At 49.7% G+C, this 24075-nt stretch overlaps 1 protein-coding gene across 1 annotated transcript; it reads left to right on the forward strand.

The window, feature by feature from the left end:
* Nucleotides 1-3487: 3487 nt before the first annotated feature.
* On the forward strand, nt 3488-23662 carry LOC135823433 (uncharacterized). Its single transcript, XM_065336287.1, has 5 exons — nt 3488-3664; nt 13112-13935; nt 19389-19834; nt 20851-21005; nt 22977-23662. The coding sequence occupies exons 2-4, from the start codon at nt 13158-13160 to the stop codon at nt 20968-20970; spliced, it is 1344 nt and encodes a 447-aa protein (XP_065192359.1). The 5' UTR covers nt 3488-3664; nt 13112-13157; the 3' UTR covers nt 20971-21005; nt 22977-23662.
* The last annotated feature ends 413 nt before the right edge of the window (nt 23663-24075 follow it).

The following is a 24075-nucleotide window of genomic DNA, read 5'->3' on the forward strand; positions in this document are numbered from 1 at the left end:
ACGGGGGTAAAACTGTGTGGCGAGAAATAGAAGACCGGGGTCAAACTGGGTTGAAAGAATAAAAGACCGTCCTCGAATACAAGACCGTCCTCGATTATAAGGCCGGGTTAGGGCGAGGTTGAAAAAATAGTAGACCGGCCTACTATTTGTGGAAATACGGTACATGTACACATCCATGGACAATGTACACGTAAGAGTATTATGCTTTTTTATATTCCTTTCTGGCATTCCTGCAGTCTGTATATATCCCAATGGTCTTCATTCCAGATCGTGTTAACTTGATTTTAGTCATTCAATCGTTCTACAACATTACTGTAGGCTAAAACAAGAATAAAACAGTAGTTGCTATGGTGTTGCTATGCAGTTGCCATGGTTACCATGCACTAAACTTCAACGGCTAATTTCAGCACCTTCCATCACGTTTCGAGGGTCAAAAAATATATCGTTGAGCTCCTTGTGGTCCCCTCTACACGTTGAAACTCTCAAAAAGTTGTGCGCTCTCAACTGCAACGAAAGTAAATATTTTGGGCACCTGGCCCCCGTACTAGTACGGGGGCCAGGGCTGAAAAAAGTCCTTCAAAAAAAGTTTCGTTCCGAATTTTAGCGCACAACAATTTGACACCACAGAGTCATAGCGGGGGCAATACAGACATGAAACCAAAAAAAACCGCTTCGAAAAGTGAATGGAAGGTCCCGAACGAGGTGATTTTGTCCTCCACTCGGCCAGTACGTGCGGTATGCCCTGGAAGTCGTAAAATAATGACTTGCCAAGACAGATGAGACTTCCCTACACAACCCCAGTGCAGGCCCGCTGCACAAAACTTCAGTCCTGGTATTGTTGACACGCAGGTGATGGTTTCGGCACCACGAAGGGCCCGGGCAACAATTTCGAAAGTGGAGTAGGATGTGGTATGTTGACTGGGTTAACTCTCTCTCTCCTCCGATCGACTTCCGAGTCAGTCCTCTATTGTTGACACGCACGTAGCGGTTTCGGCACTACGAAGGGGCTGCACCTCTAGCACCAACAATGTGAGTTTCACGACGGTAATCTGGCGCCATCATTGAGGTGCCGGGATGTCGGAGGGCAACTCGGCAAAGCGTCTCTGCTCCCGTCGTCGAGTCAGGAAGGAAAGATAGCATTTTTCTGTCGAAAGTTGTTGCTTGGAAAGAAGCACAAGTACCAAAAGACATCTCAGTGCCAATCTCTCAACGCAGCCCAGAAAGTGCTCGATGCAGCTGAGGTAAGAGAGGTCAACGCAATTCCCTTTCATGCCCGATTGCTCGAGAGGTAGATCTACATTGCCATCGTGACTGTTTCTGCCACTACACGCGAGTTTTGGAAGACAAAAATGACATCGATTTATCGGACAGTACAGGTGGAGAGGCGCAAGTGTTGGCTAGCTTCCTTGCAGTAGTCCACAAGAAAGACTTGCGGCACAGGAAAAGAAGTTCCTGGATCCCATTCCAAAATTGAAGCTCGGAACATTCTCAAACAGAAAGTCACGAACGCCAACCAGCCAGAGCAAAGCAGTATCTGTATTGCGTGCCGACTGCGCTCTTTTCAGCAAGATGGCTGTTATTGCCCAGAGTCGCCATATGGATGTTCGTCAAATTCTCTCGTACCCATTGGGCGGATCAGCACCGTTATCTCTCTGTACCTCAGATGGCACACTAGTGAAAACTAACAAGTCTGCACTGCTCCAGTTGCTCGTGAAGGTTTCTGATGGTGTACGTCCACCCGGAAATACTCCATCTGAGTCAAGTGCTCTCATTGTTGATGCTATGGCTATGTTGCAAGCCATGAGCCAGAAATCACTACCTGCTACCTTCTCTGACCTTGCATATCACATCTTCATTCACTGCTCACCAAGGCTGGAAACTAGTGGATGGCAAGCTCCAGGTTGACTGGTTGTCCCTGGAGCCTGCTCCCACAGCCCTAATGGAGTTTGTTAAATACTGCTCCATCTGATATCCGCACTGCTGCATCGCCATCCCTATTTCGCCATGCATTACTTTCATTCTTAGGGTACTCCGTAAGAAGACCTTGAGTCTGTGGGGACTGCCCTATGAAAATATGAATAAAATTAATAATAAAACAAAGGACGAAACAGTTCTGTCCGCAGATTGAGTAATAATAATAATAATAGTAATAAATGCGGCTGCAAAACAGGCTGTGACGGAGGCCGCTGCTCCTGCAAAGCACAGTCTTTGCATTTGTTAAATACTGCTCCATCTGATATCCGCACTGCTGCATCGCCATCCCTATTTCGCCATGCATTACTTTCATTCTTAGGGTACTCCGTAAGAAGACCTTGAGTCTGTGGGGACTGCCCTATGAAAATATGAATAAAATTAATAATAAAACAAAGGACGAAACAGTTCTGTCCGCAGATTGAGTAATAATAATAATAATAATAGTAATAAATGCGGCTGCAAAACAGGCTGTGACGGAGGCCGCTGCTCCTGCAAAGCACAGTCTTTGCATTGTACTGATGTTTGTGGATGCAGCGCTGCAGATAGCTGCCAGAACAGGGCCAGTGATCTGGGCAACTAACTGCCACTATAGCATGAGATTGAGTTTCAATTACGTACATCTACATTACATACCGTATTTCCGCAAATAAAAGGCCGTCCTTGTATACAACGCCTTCCTCGTTTACAAGGCCGGGGCAGGGGGCGATTGAAAAAATAAAAGACCGTCTCCGATTAGAAGACCGGGCCTACTAAATGAGTCTTTGTTCTTGTGTTAAAAATGGAAGACTGTGCTCAAACTGTGGAAAAAAATAGAAGACCGTGCTCAAACTGTGTAGAAGAAAATGGAAGAACGGGGGTAAAACTGTGTGGCGAGAAATAGAAGACCGGGGTCAAACTGGGTTGAAAGAATAAAAGACCGTCCTCGAATACAAGACCGTCCTCGATTATAAGGCCGGGTTAGGGCGAGGTTGAAAAAATAGTAGACCGGCCTACTATTTGTGGAAATACGGTACATGTACACATCCATGGACAATGTACACGTAAGAGTATTATGCTTTTTTATATTCCTTTCTGGCATTCCTGCAGTCTGTATATATCCCAATGGTCTTCATTCCAGATCGTGTTAACTTGATTTTAGTCATTCAATCGTTCTACAACATTACTGTAGGCTAAAACAAGAATAAAACAGTAGTTGCTATGGTGTTGCTATGCAGTTGCCATGGTTACCATGCACTAAACTTCAACGGCTAATTTCAGCACCTTCCATCACGTTTCGAGGGTCAAAAAATATATCGTTGAGCTCCTTGTGGTCCCCTCTACACGTTGAAACTCTCAAAAAGTTGTGCGCTCTCAACTGCAACGAAAGTAAATATTTTGGGCACCTGGCCCCCGTACTAGTATACGCGTAGTAGATCTACGGTCTTGCGAGAGAGACTGCACTGGTAGATCTGTAGATCTCTACGTAGGCCACAGGCACAGGGTCGTGCATCTATTCGCTGTTTCCTTGCAATAAAGTCAGTACTAGTACTCTCATCCTAGCTCTGGGCGTCGTCAAGGTCCTATTGGCTATTGACGTATGTAGTGGAATCATGTAGATGCTTCATTCCCAAGTCCTCATCACTCACCAAGACTGGACCAATTGACTGAATAGTTTCTGTGCTGAACATCTCTCTCCAGCTATATCGCACAGGTGAGAAAGAAAAACTGGTACTTCAAGTAGTTGCCACTGCACACCATTTTTTCATTGAAATCTGGCCGTGACTGGACTGTTTGGCTAAGAAGCTCAGCTGCGCTTCCGCATACATGTACTAACATTTAAAATTTACTGTCCAGGTCTGAACGACTGAGTGTGTTTCAGCGATTATCTAAAGGGGATGGTGAACATTTTAAATTTCAGGGTCCGCGTATAGTTTGGGGCGCGGAGTCGAGTGGTCTTTGTCCGAGGAGGCTGCGGTCCATGGTTCGTTAGATATGCCCAATCGAACATTAGTACAGGATCCGAAGCTCAAAAATAAAATTGGGTCTGCCACTTCACTCCGAGTATTTGCCGCTTTCAGAGCTGATAGGTGATGGTTATAGAAGGTCAATTTTGTTTGTTGGCCCTTCTGAATCGGGGAAGGAGACGAGCGGCGAGAGGGTTTTCGTCGACGATTTCGCAAGCCTTCTCAAGCGTTCTCAAGGAGGTCGCAAATTTATTTTCGCCGTGCGTCCGTACGCGCATGGCTTGAGCATGCACACATTGCGCACCCACGACAAACATTTGAAAAATTTAGGAAATGACGACGCCGTAGAAAATGACGACGCTGGCCGGGGAACTTATTTTGAGGAAGCACGAGGTCTTTCAATTTCAATCCCACGCGAGTAGGCATGGAGGAAGACGAGAATTGTGCCTCCTGTGCACAAAGTCCAGGTAGTGTTGGGCATTTAGTGGCTTCAGCCAGTACTCAGGTTTCGGAAATTTCGTGGGGCTCATGTTTGTGCCACTGTGTGAAGATCGAAGGAAGCGAAAAGGAGGAGAAAGTAAATTTCACGAACACCAGCTGGTCTCGAGTGGTATCTGCTGCCAAAATTCGCCAGGACGGCACATGGGCCTTTCTCTGCCAGGAGCAGTGTAGCACGGATGAGAGCACCCCGCGTGGCTGGTACCATAGGCGCTGCTATGCAGCCTACACCCACAAGAAGACTCTGAGTCGTTTTGAGGGAGAGGAGAGTGGTGGCCTTGCCAGCAATGTTGACGCAGAGGAGGTGGGTGACGCAGATGCCTGTGAGGATGAACCTCCCAAGAAGCGTGTTATGACACGAAGCAAAGTGACAACCATCGACATCACTCTGTGTATAATATGTCAACAAAAAACAAAACAAAAGAACCGGAAAGCTGAACCGCTTACCCTCTGTTCAGAATTCCGTGCTGGCGAAAGCCTGATCCGTGCGGCAAATGCACGTGGAGATGAAGCAGGCCAGCGGATTTTACTTACCCTCCAGGAGGGCAGTCCCGATTGTGTAGCATCGGACATATGCTACCATTTCTGCTGCTACCGTAACTACACTCATTCTAGCACGGTGGCAGCACTGGAGGCAAAGAAGACGACGGCAGTTGCAGACGACAATGTGTACGATAGAGCCTTTGAGTGGCTGGCTGTATGCATGGAGAAGGAGCTCTTCAGTGAGACAGAAATACGAGCGATGCGTATGGACAGCCTGACGTCCAAGTACAGCGCCAAGCTGGCAGAGCTCGGAGCTGCAAGTCAATACCGACGATGGCTGCTGAAGAAGCGCCTGTTGGAGCATTTTGGAAAACGCATCAACTTCGTCCGTCCTGGTCCATTGTCACCCGAGAGCGTTGTAAGCAGCTCCTTGACAGAATCACAACTGCTACAAGTAGTTGGTGCAGCAGTAGCCAAGGCTGAGGCAGCCCAGCAGTGCGCCGACGAATATGCTGGAGATGATATGGCGGATGAAGATGCACCTCCAGCTATTGATAGCAGCTGCAAGGTACATGCCTTCCACACAGCCATGGCTCTGAACAACGCCATCCGTGATCAGCAGCCCACAATACCCACCATGCCACATGCCAGTGATATCGTAAATGAGAATGCGCCAGTGCCAGACATCCTCTACAATGTGCTTGCCATGACCATTGTCGGCCCTGAGAAGTGTGACATTGGTGACCTGACGGACTCCCGTGTCCATGTCCCTGCCGACATCCATTGCAAGATTTTGGCAATTGCTGAGGATATTGTGTATGTTGCAACTCGTGGATCTATTCTGACACCAAAGCACGTAGCTTTGGCGCTTACTGTCCACCACCACACGAGGAGCAAGCACATGGTGGATCTTCTCAACCAGTTCGGCCATGGCATATCGTATTCAAAGCTGCGAGAAGTAGAAACCGGGTATTCTCTCGAAGTAGCAGGAAGTTCCGCAGCCAGCAGTGTTGTAGTACCCCGTGGCATTTCCCAGCATGGAGGTGATGTTCATTTCTGCTGGGACAATAACGACCTCAACGAGGAAACTCTGAGTGGCCAAGGGACGACACACTGCACCAACGGCATTGTGCTCCAGCACTCGCTGCCCTTCCAGGACGATCTGTGTCCACCAGAAAGTACGAGCCGTGCCGAGCCAGGTAACCAACGCCGACCGCGAAGTGTTGCCCCACCTGCAGTTCCGAGCCTAGAATACAACTGCGGTGCGAGACCAAGACCTCCTCCAATGGCCCATCCAGTTCCTGATGCACAAGGCTCGATTGACCCATTTCTCACTGTGGCATCGATTGACCTGATTTGGTTCTTGTTGCGCGCAGACCAGACGGTATCACCGAAGTTTGGTAGACCTGGGTGTGACAGTGTCAGTTCCTTTTCTGGGAAGGGAAAGACTGCTCCGCTGAAGCTGCTCCTGTCAAGCACGCGAATGGCAGAGGCACTGGCGACACTGGGTGTCAATGCTACATCGGATGACCAGCTGCTTTCTGAATGTGAGTGGTTTGCGTGTGCCTTGTATGGCAATCCTGGCCAGCAAGACATCAACAGCCTGCGCTACCAAAGGTTCTGTGCGGCCACATCCTGTGCTCCGCACAAACTACCGCCCTCACGCGACGCTCTCCATCAACATGTGGCCAGGGCTAACTACCAGGCCCACATTTGGCGGAGCGCCACCACTGCGATGCCAGAAGTACCGAGTCCAGTGGGCCATGGCTGGCAGTCGGAGACTGACGGCACGCCTTCCATCTCCTGGATGCTGCAGCGCGTCGCTCCTGCTGACATACTAAAACTGGTGAGCTGTGGGTGCAAGACAAGGCACTGCGTAAGTCAGCACTGTTCGTGCAAGAAGGCGTCCTTGGCTTGCACGGACATCTGCTCGTGCTGCTCATGCGCCAATCCGTTTGGGGCCGTACTCGAACAGAACGACAGCTCCGGTGCCGCAGATGTGGGAACAGCTGCATGTGAAGGCGACCAAAACAGTGAGAGCGAGGAAAGTACTGGTGCTGACGACTTTGAAGAGTCTGACTCCAGCTCAGATTCTGATGAGGATCCAGATCAGGAGTTTGACGACTCGCTGTAGACACTGGCAACTGCACCGTCCTCCCCTGGTCCAAGCCACCCATTGTGTTTGTGAATTATGGCTGTCAACACACCTAACCTGTTCACACATTGTATATAAACTGCTTGTACATAGCTTGGCTTCTAAAGTGATGACGCTATCATCCTACATTTTGTTCCAATTTACATATTAAACTGGGCATATTGTCCATGAATTGCACAGCACTGGACAGCACTGGACATGTCTTCCTTACTACAGTTGTAGTATTTATTTCATTTTCGATTGTGTTGTGTCTACAATGCGTTTATATCATTTCTAGTCTTCTCTAACTCTAATTTAATCGAGTGCTATTGAAGGTGTGTGTGCCTGAGAGAGAAGCAGGGAAAGGGTCCAAGCTTACCTTTGCAGAATGATAGGTAAGGTGTCCCTCGTATCGATCGTATCAACGAAATTCCAATCAAGAAAACATTTGAGATCACTCGCGAAGCAGCGTCAAACTACACGACACTACGGGTAGTTTGTTGGCTGCCATTGCGAGTGGGTAGTGGAAGGACCAAACGATATCTAGGCTAGGCTTACGAAGTCCCTGTGCTTTACTTCTACAAGAGCGAGAGTAAACTTCTTGACCAAGAATATGATCAACAACAAAGTGAAGTCGCCGACCAGATCAGACACTCGCTTTGAGTTTTCAAATTTGACTGCATTTGGTTGTCATGTGCGTACTCTACGCAACTCAGAATCGGCCCGAGACGAAAGGTGAGCAGTTCAAGTGACCGACGAAGCTGAACTAAAATTGCCTCTCGCGGAGCTCCTTCCCCGATCTAGACGGGCCAACAACTACCATTCGACTCCACAACAGGTACTCTCTCCACCTGTACAGTTCGATTTTACTCGGATTCTAGTGGCAGACCACTTTCAGATTTAGACACTTTTTTTTGTCCTGGATCCCCGACTACATGTGCGAATTTGAGCGCACAGTCATCCGGATCCAGGTGATGACGTCACAGAGTGCAGCCAGGTAGCCACACCATCTATTTCGTGTACACAATGGCCATTGTTCGGAACGCGTTCGATTGGGGAACTGTTTGTCGCAGCGTCTTCAGACCAAGACCATTGGACTCAGTGTTACAAACACTATGTACCCTGTGTATGTGGCTTTCAGCTTGGCAAATCTTGAGGTTATCCCGTCTTTTAGCCGTTTCCGAGTTGGACTTTTCCGGCCGCGCTGGCCTTTGCGTGCTTGCTAGCTGCACTGTAGACGTGTTGTCAGCAAAGTCATCACACACGGAACGTGACTGCTCCCGCACTGCCGTGCTACGTTAGTCGTGAGGTAGATCAACAAGAGTCGAGTATAGAGACCAGTCAAGAAACGGACTTGTCATGTACTACACTCGTATCAGTCGTATGTACAGTCAGGGAAGGTGCGTTTCTCCTTTACCGGTGGTTGTGCTTTGAGAAAGATTTTTTAGTTTTCCGCATGGAATAGCCCAGATTCCTTTATGCTACAACGATGAGTTCACAACCGTGACAAGTGACGAAACAATAAACAGCTCGTGCCCGTGGTTCAAAGAGTTTGCACTGTTCTCCAATCGAGCAGCGTCCGAAATTCCGTAAAAGTCCGTAAATAAGTACCTGCCCGAAAGAAATACCCCTTCATTCTTTTGGCTCTGTCTGTTGAAGTCAAGTCCAGCCCGATAAACATACTGCCCGAAATAAGTACCGGTACGGTGCGCACATGCAGCACGTAGCATGTACATCGACATGAAAATGACTTCTCCACTACACACAAGTCAGGTCCGAAAGTTAGTTCGTGCCCGAAAGTCAGTACCCACCCGAAAGTTAGTACGGGTGTGGTCACTAAATTCAAAAGTAAATACGTACTTATTTACGGATTTTTACGGTATGCCAAATTCACACCAAAAAAACCGGCAGTATATGGGAACGATGAGGCAGGCCACTGGAGTCGGTATTGAACAACATTTAGAGCACTCGCATCACTCTTCTCCATTTTGATGACTCTGCTCTCCAGAGATCTGATAATTGTATCAGCATCATCTGCAATAGCTGCTGCTTTGTCATCCGTCGCAAACGCGACACTCTTGACCGGCCTGTGTGGCCATATCTTGAAATTTTCTTCAGCAGAATACCGAAGTTCTCAGCCCCAGACCAAACTCATGAAGGTCAGCCGTGGCTGCATCCTCACTCTCACATGGAGTCACATCTTCGGGGTCGCTTGGACCAACTACTATCGGTCGCCGAATCATTTGAGATAGCATTGACACTAGTATTGCGTTGAAGCGCTTCTTTTGACCTAGCTGCACGCTATGACGTTGCAGAGGCCGCATGACGCGGCCGCATAATGACATGGCGCACCCCCCCCCCCCTCCGAAGCTCAGTTTTTCAAACGGAAATATCTCAAGAACGCTTTGTTGGAGACACATGGGACCAACACCATTCGACTCAGCGCCCCAAAGTCTACGGACCCTGAAATTTAAAATTTTCACCGGACCCCCCCCCCCCCAAAATCAAATTTCCACCAGTTGTAGTCTTCGGTTGCTGAGTCGAATGGTCTTGGTCCGAGGAAGTTGAGACGCTCCCTTCCCCCTATATTCCCAATCAAACTCGCCACTTCCACCGAAACTGGGTGACTGCGCCCTACTAGTTGGGGATTTGTATGCAAAATGTCACTAAAAGCGCCATTTCGTTCTTATAAAAGCACGGATGACCGCGGTTGGCCCATATGTTATAGTCTTTTGGACGCTGAGTCGACTGGTTTTGGTCGTACACCAGTCGGCAGTCGCCTGGTCACAGTGCCTGCAGGCTGCAAGGTTCAACTCTAGTGAATGACAGGAACGAGCCCAAACAGGCTGTAAGTTGACGGTGGCCATGTGACAGATGTACACATGAGCACGTGACCGTTTACTCAACCGTGTTGGATGGGGAATAAGGGCCGAACGCTGCATCTCTGCATTTTCGGACCAAAACCAAAAGACCTGTAACGCTTGTACAGTAGATTATAAACATACTGTAGTGTGTACCCGGGGTGTCTTCCAGCAGACTTACGTCGCGTGTCTTCCAGCAGACTTACGTCGGGTGTCTTCCAGCAGACTTACGTCGGGTGTCTTCCAGCAGACTTACGTCGGGTGTCTTCCAGCAGAGTTACATCGGGTGTCTTCCAGCAGACTTACGTCGGGTGTCTTCCAGCAGACTTACGTCGGGTGTCTTCCAGCAGACTTACGTCGGGTGTCTTCCAGCAGACTTACGTCGGGTGTCTTCCAGCAGACTTACGTCAGGTGTCTTCCAGCAGACTTACGTCGGGTGTCTTCCAGCAGACTTACGTCGGGTGTCTTCCAGCAGACTTACGTCGGGTGTCTTCCAGCAGACTTACGTCGGGTGTCTTCCAGCAGACTTACGTCGGGTGTCTTCCAGCAGACTTACGTCGGGTGTCTTCCAGCAGAGTTACGTCGGGTGTCTTCCAGCAGACTTACGTCGGGTGTCTTCCAGCAGACTTACGTCGGGTGTCTTCCAGCAGAGTTACGTCGGGTGTCTTCCAGCAGACTTACGTCGGGTGTCTTCCAGCAGACTTACGTCGGGTGTCTTCCAGCAGACTTACGTCGGGTGTCTTCCAGCAGACTTACGTCGGGTGTCTTCCAGCAGACTTACGTCGGGTGTCTTCCAGCAGACTTACGTCGGGTGTCTTCCAGCAGACTTACGTCGGGTGTCTTCCAGCAGACTTACGTCGGGTGTCTTCCAGCAGACTTACGTCGGGTGTCTTCCAGCAGACTTACGTCGGGTGTCTTCCAGCAGACTTACGCCGGGTGTCTTCCAGCAGACTTACGTCGGGTGTCTTCCAGCAGACTTACGTCGGGTGTCTTCCAGCAGACTTACGTCGGGTGTCTTCCAGCAGACTTACGTCGGGTGTCTTCCAGCAGACTTACGTCGGGTGTCTTCCAGCAGACTTACGTCGGGTGTCTTCCAGCAGACTTACGTCGGGTGTCTTCCAGCAGACTTACGTCGGGTGTCTTCCAGCAGACTTACGTCGGGTGTCTTCCAGCAGACTTACGTCGGGTGTCTTCCAGCAGACTTACGTCGGGAGTCTTCCAGCAGACTTACGTCGGGTGTCTTCCAGCAGACTTACGTCGGGTGTCTTCCAGCAGACTTACGTCGGGTGTCTTCCAGCAGAGTTACGTCGGGTGTCTTCCAGCAGACTTACGTCGGGTGTCTTCCAGCAGACTTACGTCGGGTGTCTTCCAGCAGACTTACGTCGGGTGTCTTCCAGCAGACTTACGTCGGGTGTCTTCCAGCAGACTTACGTCGGGTGTCTTCCAGCAGACTTACGTCGGGTGTCTTCCAGCAGACTTACGTCGGGTGTCTTCCAGCAGACTTACGTCGGGTGTCTTCCAGCAGACTTACGTCGGGTGTCTTCCAGCAGACTTACGTCGGGTGTCTTCCAGCAGACTTACGTCGGGTGTCTTCCAGCAGACTTACGTCGGGTGTCTTCCAGCAGACTTACGTCGGGTGTCTTCCAGCAGACTTACGTCGGGTGTCTTCCAGCAGACTTACGTCGGGTGTCTTCCAGCAGAGTTACGTCGGGTGTCTTCCAGCAGAGTTACGTCGGGTGTCTTCCAGCAGACTTACGTCGGGTGTCTTCCAGCAGACTTACGTCGGGTGTCTTCCAGCAGACTTACGTCGGGTGTCTTCCAGCAGACTTACGTCGGGTGTCTTCCAGCAGACTTACGTCGGGTGTCTTCCAGCAGACTTACGTCGGGTGTCTTCCAGCAGACTTACGTCGGGTGTCTTCCAGCAGACTTACGTCGGGTGTCTTCCAGCAGACTTACGTCGGGTGTCTTCCAGCAGAGTTACGTCGGGTGTCTTCCAGCAGAGTTACGTCGGGTGTCTTCCAGCAGACTTACGTCGGGTGTCTTCCAGCAGACTTACGTCGGGTGTCTTCCAGCAGACTTACGTCGGGTGTCTTCCAGCAGACTTACGTCGGGTGTTTTCCAGCAGAGTTACGTCGGGTGTCTAGAGTTACGTCGGGTGTCTTCCAGCAGAGTTACGTCGGGTGTCTTCCAGCAGACTTACGTCGGGTGTCTTCCAGCAGACTTACGTCGGGTGTCTTCCAGCAGACTTACGTCGGGTGTCTTCCAGCAGACTTACGTCGGGTGTCTTCCAGCAGACTTACGTCGGGTGTCTTCCAGCAGACTTACGTCGGGTGTCTTCCAGCAGACTTACGTCGGGTGTCTTCCAGCAGACTTACGTCGGGTGTCTTCCAGCAGACTTACGTCGGGTGTCTTCCAGCAGAGTTACGTCGGGTGTCTTCCAGCAGACTTACGTCGGGTGTCTTCCAGCAGAGTTACGTCGGGTGTCTTCCAGCAGACTTACGTCGGGTGTCTTCCAGCAGACTTACGTCGGGTGTCTTCCAGCAGACTTACGTCGGGTGTCTTCCAGCAGACTTACGTCGGGTGTCTTCCAGCAGACTTACGTCGGGTGTTTTCCAGCAGACTTACGTCGGGTGTCTTCCAGCAGACTTACGTCGGGTGTCTTCCAGCAGACTTACGTCGGGTGTCTTCCAGCAGACTTACGTCGGGTGTCTTCCAGCAGACTTACGTCGGGTGTCTTCCAGCAGACTTACGTCGGATGTCTTCCAGCAGACTTACGTCGGGTGTCTTCCAGCAGACTTACGTCGGGTGTCTTCCAGCAGACTTACGTCGGGTGTCTTCCAGCAGACTTACGGAGCTGCGAGTTTGAATCAACTCGCCTAAAAATAGGAGAATCTTTCAATCATTCGCCTCCCGGCTCCCACCCGAAGGCTGTAAGGGCCCCGGTCTGGTATGCAGCTGAGAGTGGCGGAACCGCTCTAGCGATAGTGCCGAAATGATATCATAAGTTACACTTCTGTGGACACTCAAATCTGTTGCCCCCCCCCTCCCTCTCAATTTTCTACAGCGATACATAATACTTCCGCGACTCTGTTTCAGCACACAATGTGTGATCTACAGTGTACGCTGTACAAGGAGTGATGTTGATTTGATGCTGTCTATTGAGTTGTGCTGACCAGTCACTGTACTGTTTTGTTTTGTGCTATTGTTATGTGCTGTAGGAGGTGGTGGAGATCAGTCTTGCTGAAGAGAATACACCAGCACAGCATGTTTGCTTCAAAGTTACGTGGCAATCTCAAGAGTGTCGGTTACTTTGTTCAGCGTGGCTATGGTGTGAGCACAGTAGCCTCGTCAAAACTCAATGTTACTGGCAAGTTGATATCCACTCAGGCATCACCACACTCCATTCCAGGTGTGAGGTATCAGTCAATTCGGCCTGGCAGTCATGCCACCACTGTACGAGATGCCTATAACGCAATTGAGTCAATCTTCGATAGAATTAACAAGACACGCACATTTCAAGCTATTGATTTGATATCTCAATGTGCTCTGATTCAACGGCATGTAACTGAAATACGGAGTCCAAACAAGGTTAGGAGTATCCTGTGGGCTTGTGCTCTGATCACGGAGGAGAACACTGACGTGACCAAGCTGGCAGTATCTGCACTTAATCAACTAGCCAGTCTACCCACTGATGTCTGGCGAGACTACAAGAATCAAGAGCACCTGAGATGGGTACTGCACTGGGCAGCAAAGTGTCGCTGTACAAGTCCAGATTTCAGGAAGTTAATTCAGCAGCAGTTTGATGTCCTGTGCCTTGATCAATGCAGAGATATTGACCATTGTGGCCATGCACTGTTCATGTTGAATTCACCCGACCGTTGCCTGGCGCAAAACTTGCTGAATCGCTTTTTGACCATACACAGTACAGGTGATCCAAAGTATCGTCATACTCAAGTACTCTCACTACTTCTCTACTGTACACTGTGTGGTGTAGAGTGCAGTGCCTTGCTGAAGCTGATCAGTGTTGATCAACTGATACAGAGTAAGTCTATTCTCTGAGTAATGTTTGTTGCATAGAGACTGTAGTGTTTGTTGTTGGTTGTGGTGTTTCTAAACACATGTAACTGCCGTGAAAGAACACTGCAATACGAATACACAGAGATACTCTTTTATTTCTCACCTCACTGTTCAAGTACATAGCTATATCTTTGATTTAAAAATATGGTGTCTATGGTTCAAGCTACACTGTATCCAGTACAGACATGTGTGCTTTCACTTGCGTGTCATAGAAATGTTTGATCCATAGTCATGACCACTGACGGGATGGGGGGGGGGGGGGGTAAATAGGTATTATTTGATGGATTTCAGAGACTAAAAGCCTCTTGTGTACTTTGGCTTGGTGTTTTAGTAAGTTGATGTGAGAGTCACTGATGATCGTTTTCAGATGTCACCTTTCTGTTCATAGTCATGTCGCTACAAGTCAATCTAATAATATAATAGTGGTGTCCATATGGTGGTCTGTATCTGTCTGTTTGTGTTTGTGTATGTATGTGTGTGTGTGTGTAAAAGACCAACAAGTAGGAATTCACTGGTCGGAAAAAGCCACTTCATAGCTGTGTGGTGTAGACTGTTGTATTATGATGTAATGCATTACGTAGCCATGCAAGAGCATGCGCGAGATACGCATCTCGCAGCTGCCTACTTTCATGCAGCATCCTTTAGATGTCGTGGTTCTTATGATTTGCCTACAATGGCCAAGTGAGAATTATAATCCTATCGTAAACAACTAACTTGTTTACCCCGAAACATGGTGTCAGAAGTAAACTAAATAAACGCCCTAGAATTGTCGCAGTAGCGCCACCGGTGCAAGAGGTAAAATGGCAGAAGCAGCCGGATTTACCCCGCCGTCGATGGATTGGCAAGCCGCAGATTTATCTGATGAATTCGAGCGGTTCCAACAATACTGCCTTCTAGTTTTCCAAGGGCCCTTTTCCGACAAGTCCGACAAGGAAAAGGTCGCCTATGTCATGCTATGGATCGGGAGAACTGGTGTTGATGCTTTCAATAGTTTCGAGTGGGATAATGCAAGCGACAAATCCAAAGTAGCTGCCGTCTTCAAGAAATTTAATAAGCATTTGCAGCCACGGGTAAATCCACGACTGGCTCGGTTTGAGCTTCAGAAATACCGCCAGCAACCCGACGAGTCTGTAGATGATTTCTTTGCGAGGTGTAAGAAGAAGACGTCCAAGTGCAAGTTCAGGGACGCTCAGGAGACTAACGATCGCCTGATAGAACAGCTAATCGTGGGGACGAAGCACTCGAAAGTGCAAGAACGCCTGCTGGAGGGTGGTAGTGATTTGACTCTGGACGAAGCGCTTGACAAAGCCCGTACTTATGAAGCAACACAGCGCCACATGGAGCAGCTGTCCACCGCCACCAGCAGCAGCCGTCTACCTGAAACGGTTCACTCCATTTCCAAATCTGTGGGACACGCAGACTGCGGCAAATGTGGACGAACCCACCACCCAAGCAAGTGCCCAGCGCACGGCTCCACCTGCAACAAATGCGGGAAGGCGAATCACTGGGCAAACGTATGCCGTTCGCAGGGGAGAGACGAGGCACATGGAAGGGGCCAGCAACGCGGACGCTGGCGCCAGAGGAGCCCCAGCCCGCGGGAGCGCTACCCCCAGAGGAGCCCCAGCCCACGGAGACGCTTCGACGCACTGCATTTCGACGCCGTCATCATCGACAGCGTCGAGCGTCACCAACCGCCACTAGAGCGAGAGGTGTTCGCGACCCTCAATGTCAGCCTGGACAACACCAACAGACCGGCCACCTTGAGAGCCAAGGTGGATACGGGCGCCCAGGGCAATATATTGCCGCTGAGAGTGTTCTGCCAAATGTTTCCCCAGCACGTCGGACCAAACGGATACCCAAAGCCGAAGTCCGTGAAGCCGTCAAGTACCACCCTCACAGCGTACGGCGGATCCAAGATAAAGCAATGCGGAACCCGTCCTATTCCGTGCTCTTACGATGGCAAGAGTCAACTCGCTGACTTCTACATCACGGACTGCCCTGGCACTGCTATCATCGGCCTCCCGACAGCGACAGCCCTGCAGTTAGTCACGCTGAACTGCGCTGTCCAGGAGAAGTCAGCGAGCATCCGAGACAAGGACGACCTGATGAAGCAATACCCGAAGTGCTTCGATGGCATTGGGAAATTCCCAGGCAAGTACCACATCACAGTGGACCCCAACGTCGTCCCGGTTGTACACCCTCCACGCCACCTCCACGCCATCGCACTGAGAGACGAGATCAAGACGGAGCTGGAGGACATGATCCAGAACGGCATCATCACCAAGATCCAGGAAGGCGAACCAACAGCATGGGTGAACAGCCTCGTGTTCCGCCTCAAAGACAATGGCAAGCTACGCCTGTGCCTAGACCCCAAGGACCTCAATCACGCCATCCTGCGAGAGCACCACGTGGTCTCCACCATTGAGGAGATCACCCCGAAGTTGAGAGGTGCCAAAGTGTTCTCGATCGTCGACGTCAAATGTGGGTACTGGAATGTGGAGCTCGACGACGAATCCAGTTACCTCACCACCTTCAACACACCATTCGGGCGCTACAGATTCCTTCGCATGCCATTCGGCCTCAAGATGTCGCAAGATGTCTTCCAAGCAAGGATCGACCAGACGTTCGAAGGGTGCTCAGGCGTCACCGGCATCGCAGACGACATCGTCACATACGGGACGTCAGACGAGGACCATGATCTCAACATGCACCAGATGATGGTTCGCTGCGAACAATCTGGTCTCAAGTTGAACCCAGACAAATGCCGCATCAAAGAGGACAAGATCAAGTTCTTCGGCATCATCTGCAGCGCTGACGGAATACAGCCCGACCCGAAGAAGGTCTCAGCGCTGAAGCAGATGGAGCACCCCGAGAACGAGGACGAGCTCCAGACGTTCCTCGGGCTAGTCACGTACATGAGCCCGTTCATACCGAATGCAAGGTCTCGGCGCCACTCTGCTGCAGGACGACAAGCCTGTTGCATTCGCCAGCAAGAAGCTTACCGAGACGGAGTCTCGCTACGCCAATATTGAGCGTGAGCTCTTAGCTGTCGTATACGGGTGTGAAAGATTCCACACCTACCTATTCGGTCAGTCATTCACAGTAGAATCCGACCACAAGCCGCTGGAGTCAATCAAGCTCAAGCACCTCCGCGCAGCCCCGCCGCGTCTACAGCGCATGCTGCTGAAGCTGCAGCCGTACGACATGACCATCAAGTACCGCCCCGGAAAGGACATTCCGATCGCAGACGCGCTATCCCGACTGTCGCCAGAGGAAACAGAGCCAATTGAGGACCTCGACGTCAGTGTACACGCCGTGTTCCCGCAATTCAGCGATGCAGCGATGACGAGGATCCGCGAGGAGTCGGCTAAAGACGCCGACATGTCAGCACTGAAGGAGATGATCTTCAGTGGCTGGCCATCAGAGAGGAGCGCGGTGCCGGCAATTCTGCTCCCGTACTGGAATTTCCGCGACGAGATGAGCACCGAGGACGGTCTCATCCTGAAGAGCAGTCGCGTCCTGATTCCCCCGCCAATGAGGGGGGAAATCCTCAGCAAGCTGCACGCCAGCCACCAAGGCATAGAGAAGACCAAGCTGCGAGCCAGAACGTCCGTCTTCTGGAAGGACATCAACAAGGATATCGAAGCAACTGTCTCATCTTGCACGACGTGCCAGCGCCACCAGAGCAGTCAAGCCAAGGAACCACTGATGCAGCCCGATATTCCGCCAAGGGCATGGCACACCTTAGGCACGGACCTGTTCTACCTCGGCGGGTCAGAATACCTCATTGCCGCCGACTACTACTCCAAGTACTTTATCACCCGGAAGCTGCCTGCCGGACAAGCGACCAGCAGGGCCATCATCCAGCACCTCAAGGAGATTTTCGGTGAGCACGGCATCCCAGCCGTGCTGAAGTCGGACAACGGGCCGCAATACAGCAGCCATCTGTTCGCGGAGTTTGCTGCCGAATATGGATTCCGCCACAGTACGTCGTCGCCACATCACCCGCAGAGTAACGGGTTTATCGAATCGCAAGTCAAGATCGCTAAGAGAGCTCTCGAGAAGGCAAGGGAGAGCGGAACCGACCCGCACTTAGCACTGCTGTGCATTCGCGCCACCCCAGTGTGCCAGGGCTTACCGTCGCCGGCCGAGATGCTGTTCGGTCGTCAGGTACAGGACAACCTGCCTCGCAAACACCAGCGCGACACTCGGGACGAGGCCATCCGACAGAAGCTCGAGGAACGGCAGGACCAGCAGAAAGTACACCATGACCAGCGAGCGCAGTCTCTCCGCCCCCTAGTTCCTGGTCAGCACATCGGCATCCGCAGCCCGACCACGCACCTGTGGGAACCTGGTATCGTAACCCAGTCTGTCAACGGGCCACGGTCATACATGGTGCAGCCTGACCATGGGACAGAAGTGCGGCGCAACCGTACCCACCTCAGAGAGAGGCGGGTCCACTTCCCGCCGGATGCCAGTCTCGCAGGCCCTCAGCCGCCGAGTGACGTGCCGTCGCCGTGGAGCGACGTTAGCCAGTCTCAGCCGCCGTCACCGTGTGACGTCAGCCAGCCTGCTGAACCTGCCACCCAGCTGTATCGAACACGGTCTGGCCGCGCAGTTGCACCCAGGTCAATCCTGGATGTGTAGGGCCAGAGAGGCCTCATGGACCTGTTCGCTTATGTCACAGTAGCTGAGGTGCCATTGTTATATTGTACATAGAGCTATTGTTGGATACTATGTCTCTGTTAGCACGCCGTCGTGTGCCATTCATGATTGTTACCTTGTACATAGAGCTATTGTTGGATGTTATGTTCTATATTGTGAACACGCCGTCATATACGTACGGTATGTTATGTAGGTTGTTAAACTCCTTTATGACGAAGGGGATGTTGTATTATGATGTAATGCATTACGTAGCCATGCAAGAGCATGCGCGAGATACGCATCTCGCAGCTGCCTACTTTCATGCAGCATCCTTTAGATGTCGTGGTTCTTATGATTTGCCTACAATGGCCAAGTGAGAATTATAATCCTATCGTAAACAACTAACTTGTTTACCCCGAAACATAGACCAGGCTGAATAGTGGCGGCCAATTCTTCAGCCTTGCAAGCTGTTGAATGGTGCAATCCCAGCACAAGTTGCTATGGCTCCTGCTGTAGCATCGCTATCATCGCCTCCCGCGATGGGCGTCCAATGGTCCAATGGTGTGTGTGTGTGTGTGTGTGTGTGTGTGTGTGTGTGTGTGTGTGTGTGTGTGTGTGCGTGCGTGCGTGTGTGTGCGTGTGCGTGTATGTGTGTGGCTGTGTAGGTGGGTGTGTCTGTGTCTGTCTGTCAATCTAGGCGTCTGTCCCTCTGTGTACATGGTGTATCATATTACCTTTTTTCTCTCTATTTTTGAATCTTTTGTGTGTTAACAGAATGCGATGGCACACACTTGCAAGTGCTACTTTTGCACAACACTCTCCCTGTTACTGCTAATCAACGACAACAGATAATGGACAAGTGTTCAGTGAGGTTCCAGGATAATGTGAAAAGTCAGCAATCAGGTCGAATGTATGACATGCTGTCATACTTCATTGGTCCAAAGTATACCACTGGCTTATCTTCGGTTGATGGTGTGGAAATTCAGGCATTGTGCATATACAACCAAGACCATGAACCAGTGGAGACTGACGCGTATCCAGCTAATGTGTACAATGGTGTATCAATAGATATGACTGCAGCTACATGTCATGGCTACAGTGTTGTGGCCTGCCTGGGTGTGAACGATACTCTACTACTACGTCATCCAGGTCATGTTCCCAATGGTTATGTTGTTCTGCAAGCATCGGCACTGAAGTGGCAAGGATGCTACTGTATTCCGGTGAGTTTAAAGTAGGAAGGAGCAGGACACATAGAGATGGCATAGGTGGCTGAAATGTAATGATTTTTGTATTCCTGGACTTTGCCCATGAGATCTGTATGATGCAAGCAGCTGTATGAAAGAATCATTGTTCACTGTACAGGGTTCTAGCCAGGAATAAATTGTAGGGGAGGGGTAAGGGACAGCAAACAGTTCACCCATTTTTTTATGTTCCATTATTGCCTTGTCACCAGATAATGCATCGTGCGGGCGCACGGAGCACCCGGAACGATCGATTAGTGGCCGCATTTTCGCTGTGTGAGCTTAAAAAACACACAAAAGTCGAAAAAATGAGTCGGGTGGTGCGCTACAAGAGTGAGGGAGGGGGGGGAGGCATCAGAATGGGGCGGCGCTGCCCCCCCCCCCCCCTAGCCCTAGTCCCTTTGGCTAGAACCCTGCTGTACCTAAGGAGTCGTTTTACCGGTGTGCTGAACCAGATCATCTGGAGAGCACATGTGGTGGGGAGTTTGGACATTGATATTGAATCAATTGGAAGACACCTGTTGGTCATTCTCTCTCATTTTACTGTTCATCATCATGTATCTGTATAGTAGATTATAGGAGTCAAAAGAATCAACTTGCACATAGGTATGGCTTTGTCAGTGTTGGACATCTGCATGAACATCAGTTTGACCAAGCTGTATACATCTTTAATAGTGCATTATCATGATGTACTCCTGGTACAGTGGTAGTACAGTGTATGTACATGTACAGACAAAGTCACATGAGTGCAGAGAGGTGTAGCATTTCCATGATTACAGGAGGGGTAGTACAGATAACAACTAAAGGGCAAGTTCAAGATTGCCTGGCTACAGTTCATGTAGCAGCATGGTATTTTATACACGTACGCCAGTTCTTGTAGCAGCGTTTGTGTGAGTTTGTGCGTGTGTGCGTGTGTGTGTGTGTGTTTGTGTGTGTGTGTGTGTGTGTGTGTGTGTGTGTGTGTGTGTGTGTGTTTTGCACCCTTAATTGCACAGATGATCCTTGAACACGGGGCAGCAAAGACCCAGAAAAGTAGCCGATTTGTTCCTGATCTTATGATCAATTATCCCGATCACATTCCAGTATTCAAACATCTACTAGCACCCAAGCAGTGATGGTCACTGGCAGTCACATCTTACAGCTTGCTTTGGTAAGAAACTGTTTGTTTTTCCCAGCTGGTTAGGATCAACGAGAGGGCTTGAAAGCCTAGGAGCCCTCGCTATGCTTTCTTTTTACTTAGGTCATCATGTGTGTTATTCGAACCGATAGAAACGTCTTTGCAAAACGATGATCGGGCACATGTTTTTGCATTGCAAAGATGTTTCTAGCAGTTCGCACAACAACACAATTTGATGACTTAGGTAAGTATAAAGCATAGCGAGGGCTCCTGGACTTTAAGCCGTCTCGTTTTCCAGGTTGGGATTTGAACCGCACCTATCGCCCTGCATGCATTCCCTCGATACACTTCATATACATACACATTCTACCAAGTTACTTCACGTAACGGTTCTGCCGTTGAAAGCCCTATTTAAATTTCTGGCCAGCTTTCTCTGTCGGTACGATACGGTACTGGACTTGCACCAGGCATGGTTTATCACGTGATGACGATTAAAGCGTTGTGGACCCTTGAGACGTTGACGGCTATTTGCCATTCGCCACGCTGTCACCTCCAACCATCCACCGTATTTTCCGGAGTACAAGTCGCACTGGAGTATAAACCGCACCCCCATTTTTTTGGCCACGAAATACGGACATCTACCCTATCTATCACCATTGATTTGATCTTCGGAGTAAAAGCCGCACCCCCCCCCCCCCTTCCGTATTATCTCTATAATACAAGCGCAGCCTCTTGTAGAAGCCCAGTCTCTATTATAAGCGCACTCCAATAGGGCTTCGTAGATATACAAGCGCAGTCTCCACTATAAGCGCAGGGCCTTTAATGGAGAACTGTATGGATCAATGCCATGCATGTTTGACGTCACGCATCACATAAACGCATGCTGATTGCTATGGTAAAAAATGTGCACGTAATGTGCATGTACCAGGTGACCGGGCAGGCATAGTGGGGTGGTCTAAGACCATGATTGAGAAACAGAGGGTACCAAGTTCAAGTCCTGCTTGGAAGCGGAAGGAATTTTTCCAGCCGTGCTGCGACCCATAGTTACTATTGAGAACTCGTGGCCTGGCACGAGAGTAACATGGATGCAGCTATTGGGATTTCTGTCTTTGACCACTTTATGGTGGGTCAGATCAAATCACCTCCCACCGTTTAGGCGCTGCATCTGCGCCTTGATCCTAGAGGGTGGTGGCGTTCCTACGGATGCGGAAAACTCGGCTTCCAGCCGAGTCTCACGCGAACCGTGAAATTCATTAATTTGTGTACCAGGTAGTTGAAAAATTATACACCCAGTCTCTTGTAGAAGCCCAGTCTCTAATATAAGCCCGCGGTCTGGACTGGTTGAAAAAATGTAAGCGCTGGGCTTGTAATGGAGATAATACGGTATAAGCCGCACACCCCCCCCCCTTGTTTGGGATGATTTTTGAGTGTTCAAAGTGCTGGTATAACCTATGAGGGGAAGGTGAGCGCAACGAACTTCCAAGCTGGAAGGCTGTTGGTTTGCGCACTGGAGATGTGTTAGAGCTAGTTGTCAGGCCGTTGAATGTCTCAGTAACATGTCAGTTGTGTGCTTAGTGATCACATTTTCTGACTGCTTATTATCTTGTTACGGTAGTGAACAGTTACTCATAACCAAGAGTACATGAAAACCAGAGTGTGCAGCTTGGATGGGTTGCTGTCACGGCGGAATTCCGTGATTACATCATTTTAGTGATGTAGTGCGCGCAAGCAGGATTTAAGCAGGTCTCTTTCTGCACAACTGCAGCTCAGTTGAACGCACTACGCCATTTCCCGCCTCAGATCTGCGCCCAATATGATGTAATCACGGAATTCCGCCGTGACAGACACCCATAGTAGAAAAATCTCCAAGCTGCACACTCTGGGTTTCATGTACGCTTGTCATAACTCGTAACCCATGTGTCCTTTCTCTTTTTTACACCAACAATACCTCTGATTTTTCTTCTGATTCCAGTCTCTCTCTGCAATTGTCTTCTGTTTCCTCAGACACCGTCCTTTGTTTTGGAAGACGCTCCGAGTTTGCTGGGTGGATGTCATATCATTACCAAGCACACCAACGCGCAGGACCGGTTGATCTTGAACTTGAGTGGGTGAAGCAAGTATTCAAGTATTCAGTTTTGATATTCACACTACTGTACAGTCACTCTCTACCCTGACTTGAGGTGTACTTGCAGTGCCAAACAATTTTTACACATGCATGTAATTCTTGAGGCAATACACTTTTTGCATTTTATCTTGGCCCGAAGTTGCTTCCGTCGATGACTTTCACGGTCGTTCATTCTTGTCGCGGCATTGTATATGCTGTGACTTGTGGCTGAAGCTACAAGTGTTATTTGCACCATATGAAGCTTTGCCTCAGTGCCCTGCACAGCAGAGCAACGACCTTGTTTTCTCTCTTCTCATAATTATGTACAGTGCTCTTGACTGCTGAAAGTTCATAATTTTTAAAACTTCTGTATTCATCTCCTGCTCCCTATCCGCATCTGTGGTGATCTCGAATGCGTGTGGTATCTCCTGGCTCTTTTTGAAACATGGTTAACGTCAGTAACGTTATTGTACCAATTTTCGTTTGATGATCGATTAAGTTCGTGAAAAGTCGGAGTTACGAAACCGCAACTGCTCGTTCTTCTGTCTGTGTAACGTTATATTGTATGCTGACAATACAGTCGTCCCTCTCTAATCCGGCACTTGTTTATCCAGCACCCTTGCAAACCAGCACACCGCTTTCTGGCAAAATGGATTTTTCAGTTAATTTTGTACGCTTTAAAATCCGGCACTTGAATTCCGCCTCCGCGGCAGCGATTTTCTGCAACAAATCGCTCAAACTGTACGTAATTCGGTTTTCTAATCCAGCAGGTGTACATCGCATACCGTACCGGAGCACAGCTATGTCAGTTTGGTCAGTGCATGAGCTACTTATCAGGGAGCATTCTACACATGTAACATACACTTGGGAATATCCTATGCACTGTATAGACATGCATTCCAGAAGTACTTGGATTAACACGGAAAATCCCTGCTTTTTGACGTACGACACAAACATGTATGTTAGTAGGTGGGCCGGGTTGCAGGACAGGACTTGATA

The sequence above is a fragment of the Sycon ciliatum genome, chromosome 8, assembly GCF_964019385.1.
Source record: "Sycon ciliatum chromosome 8, ocSycCili1.1, whole genome shotgun sequence".
Lineage (NCBI taxonomy): Eukaryota > Metazoa > Porifera > Calcarea > Leucosolenida > Sycettidae > Sycon > Sycon ciliatum.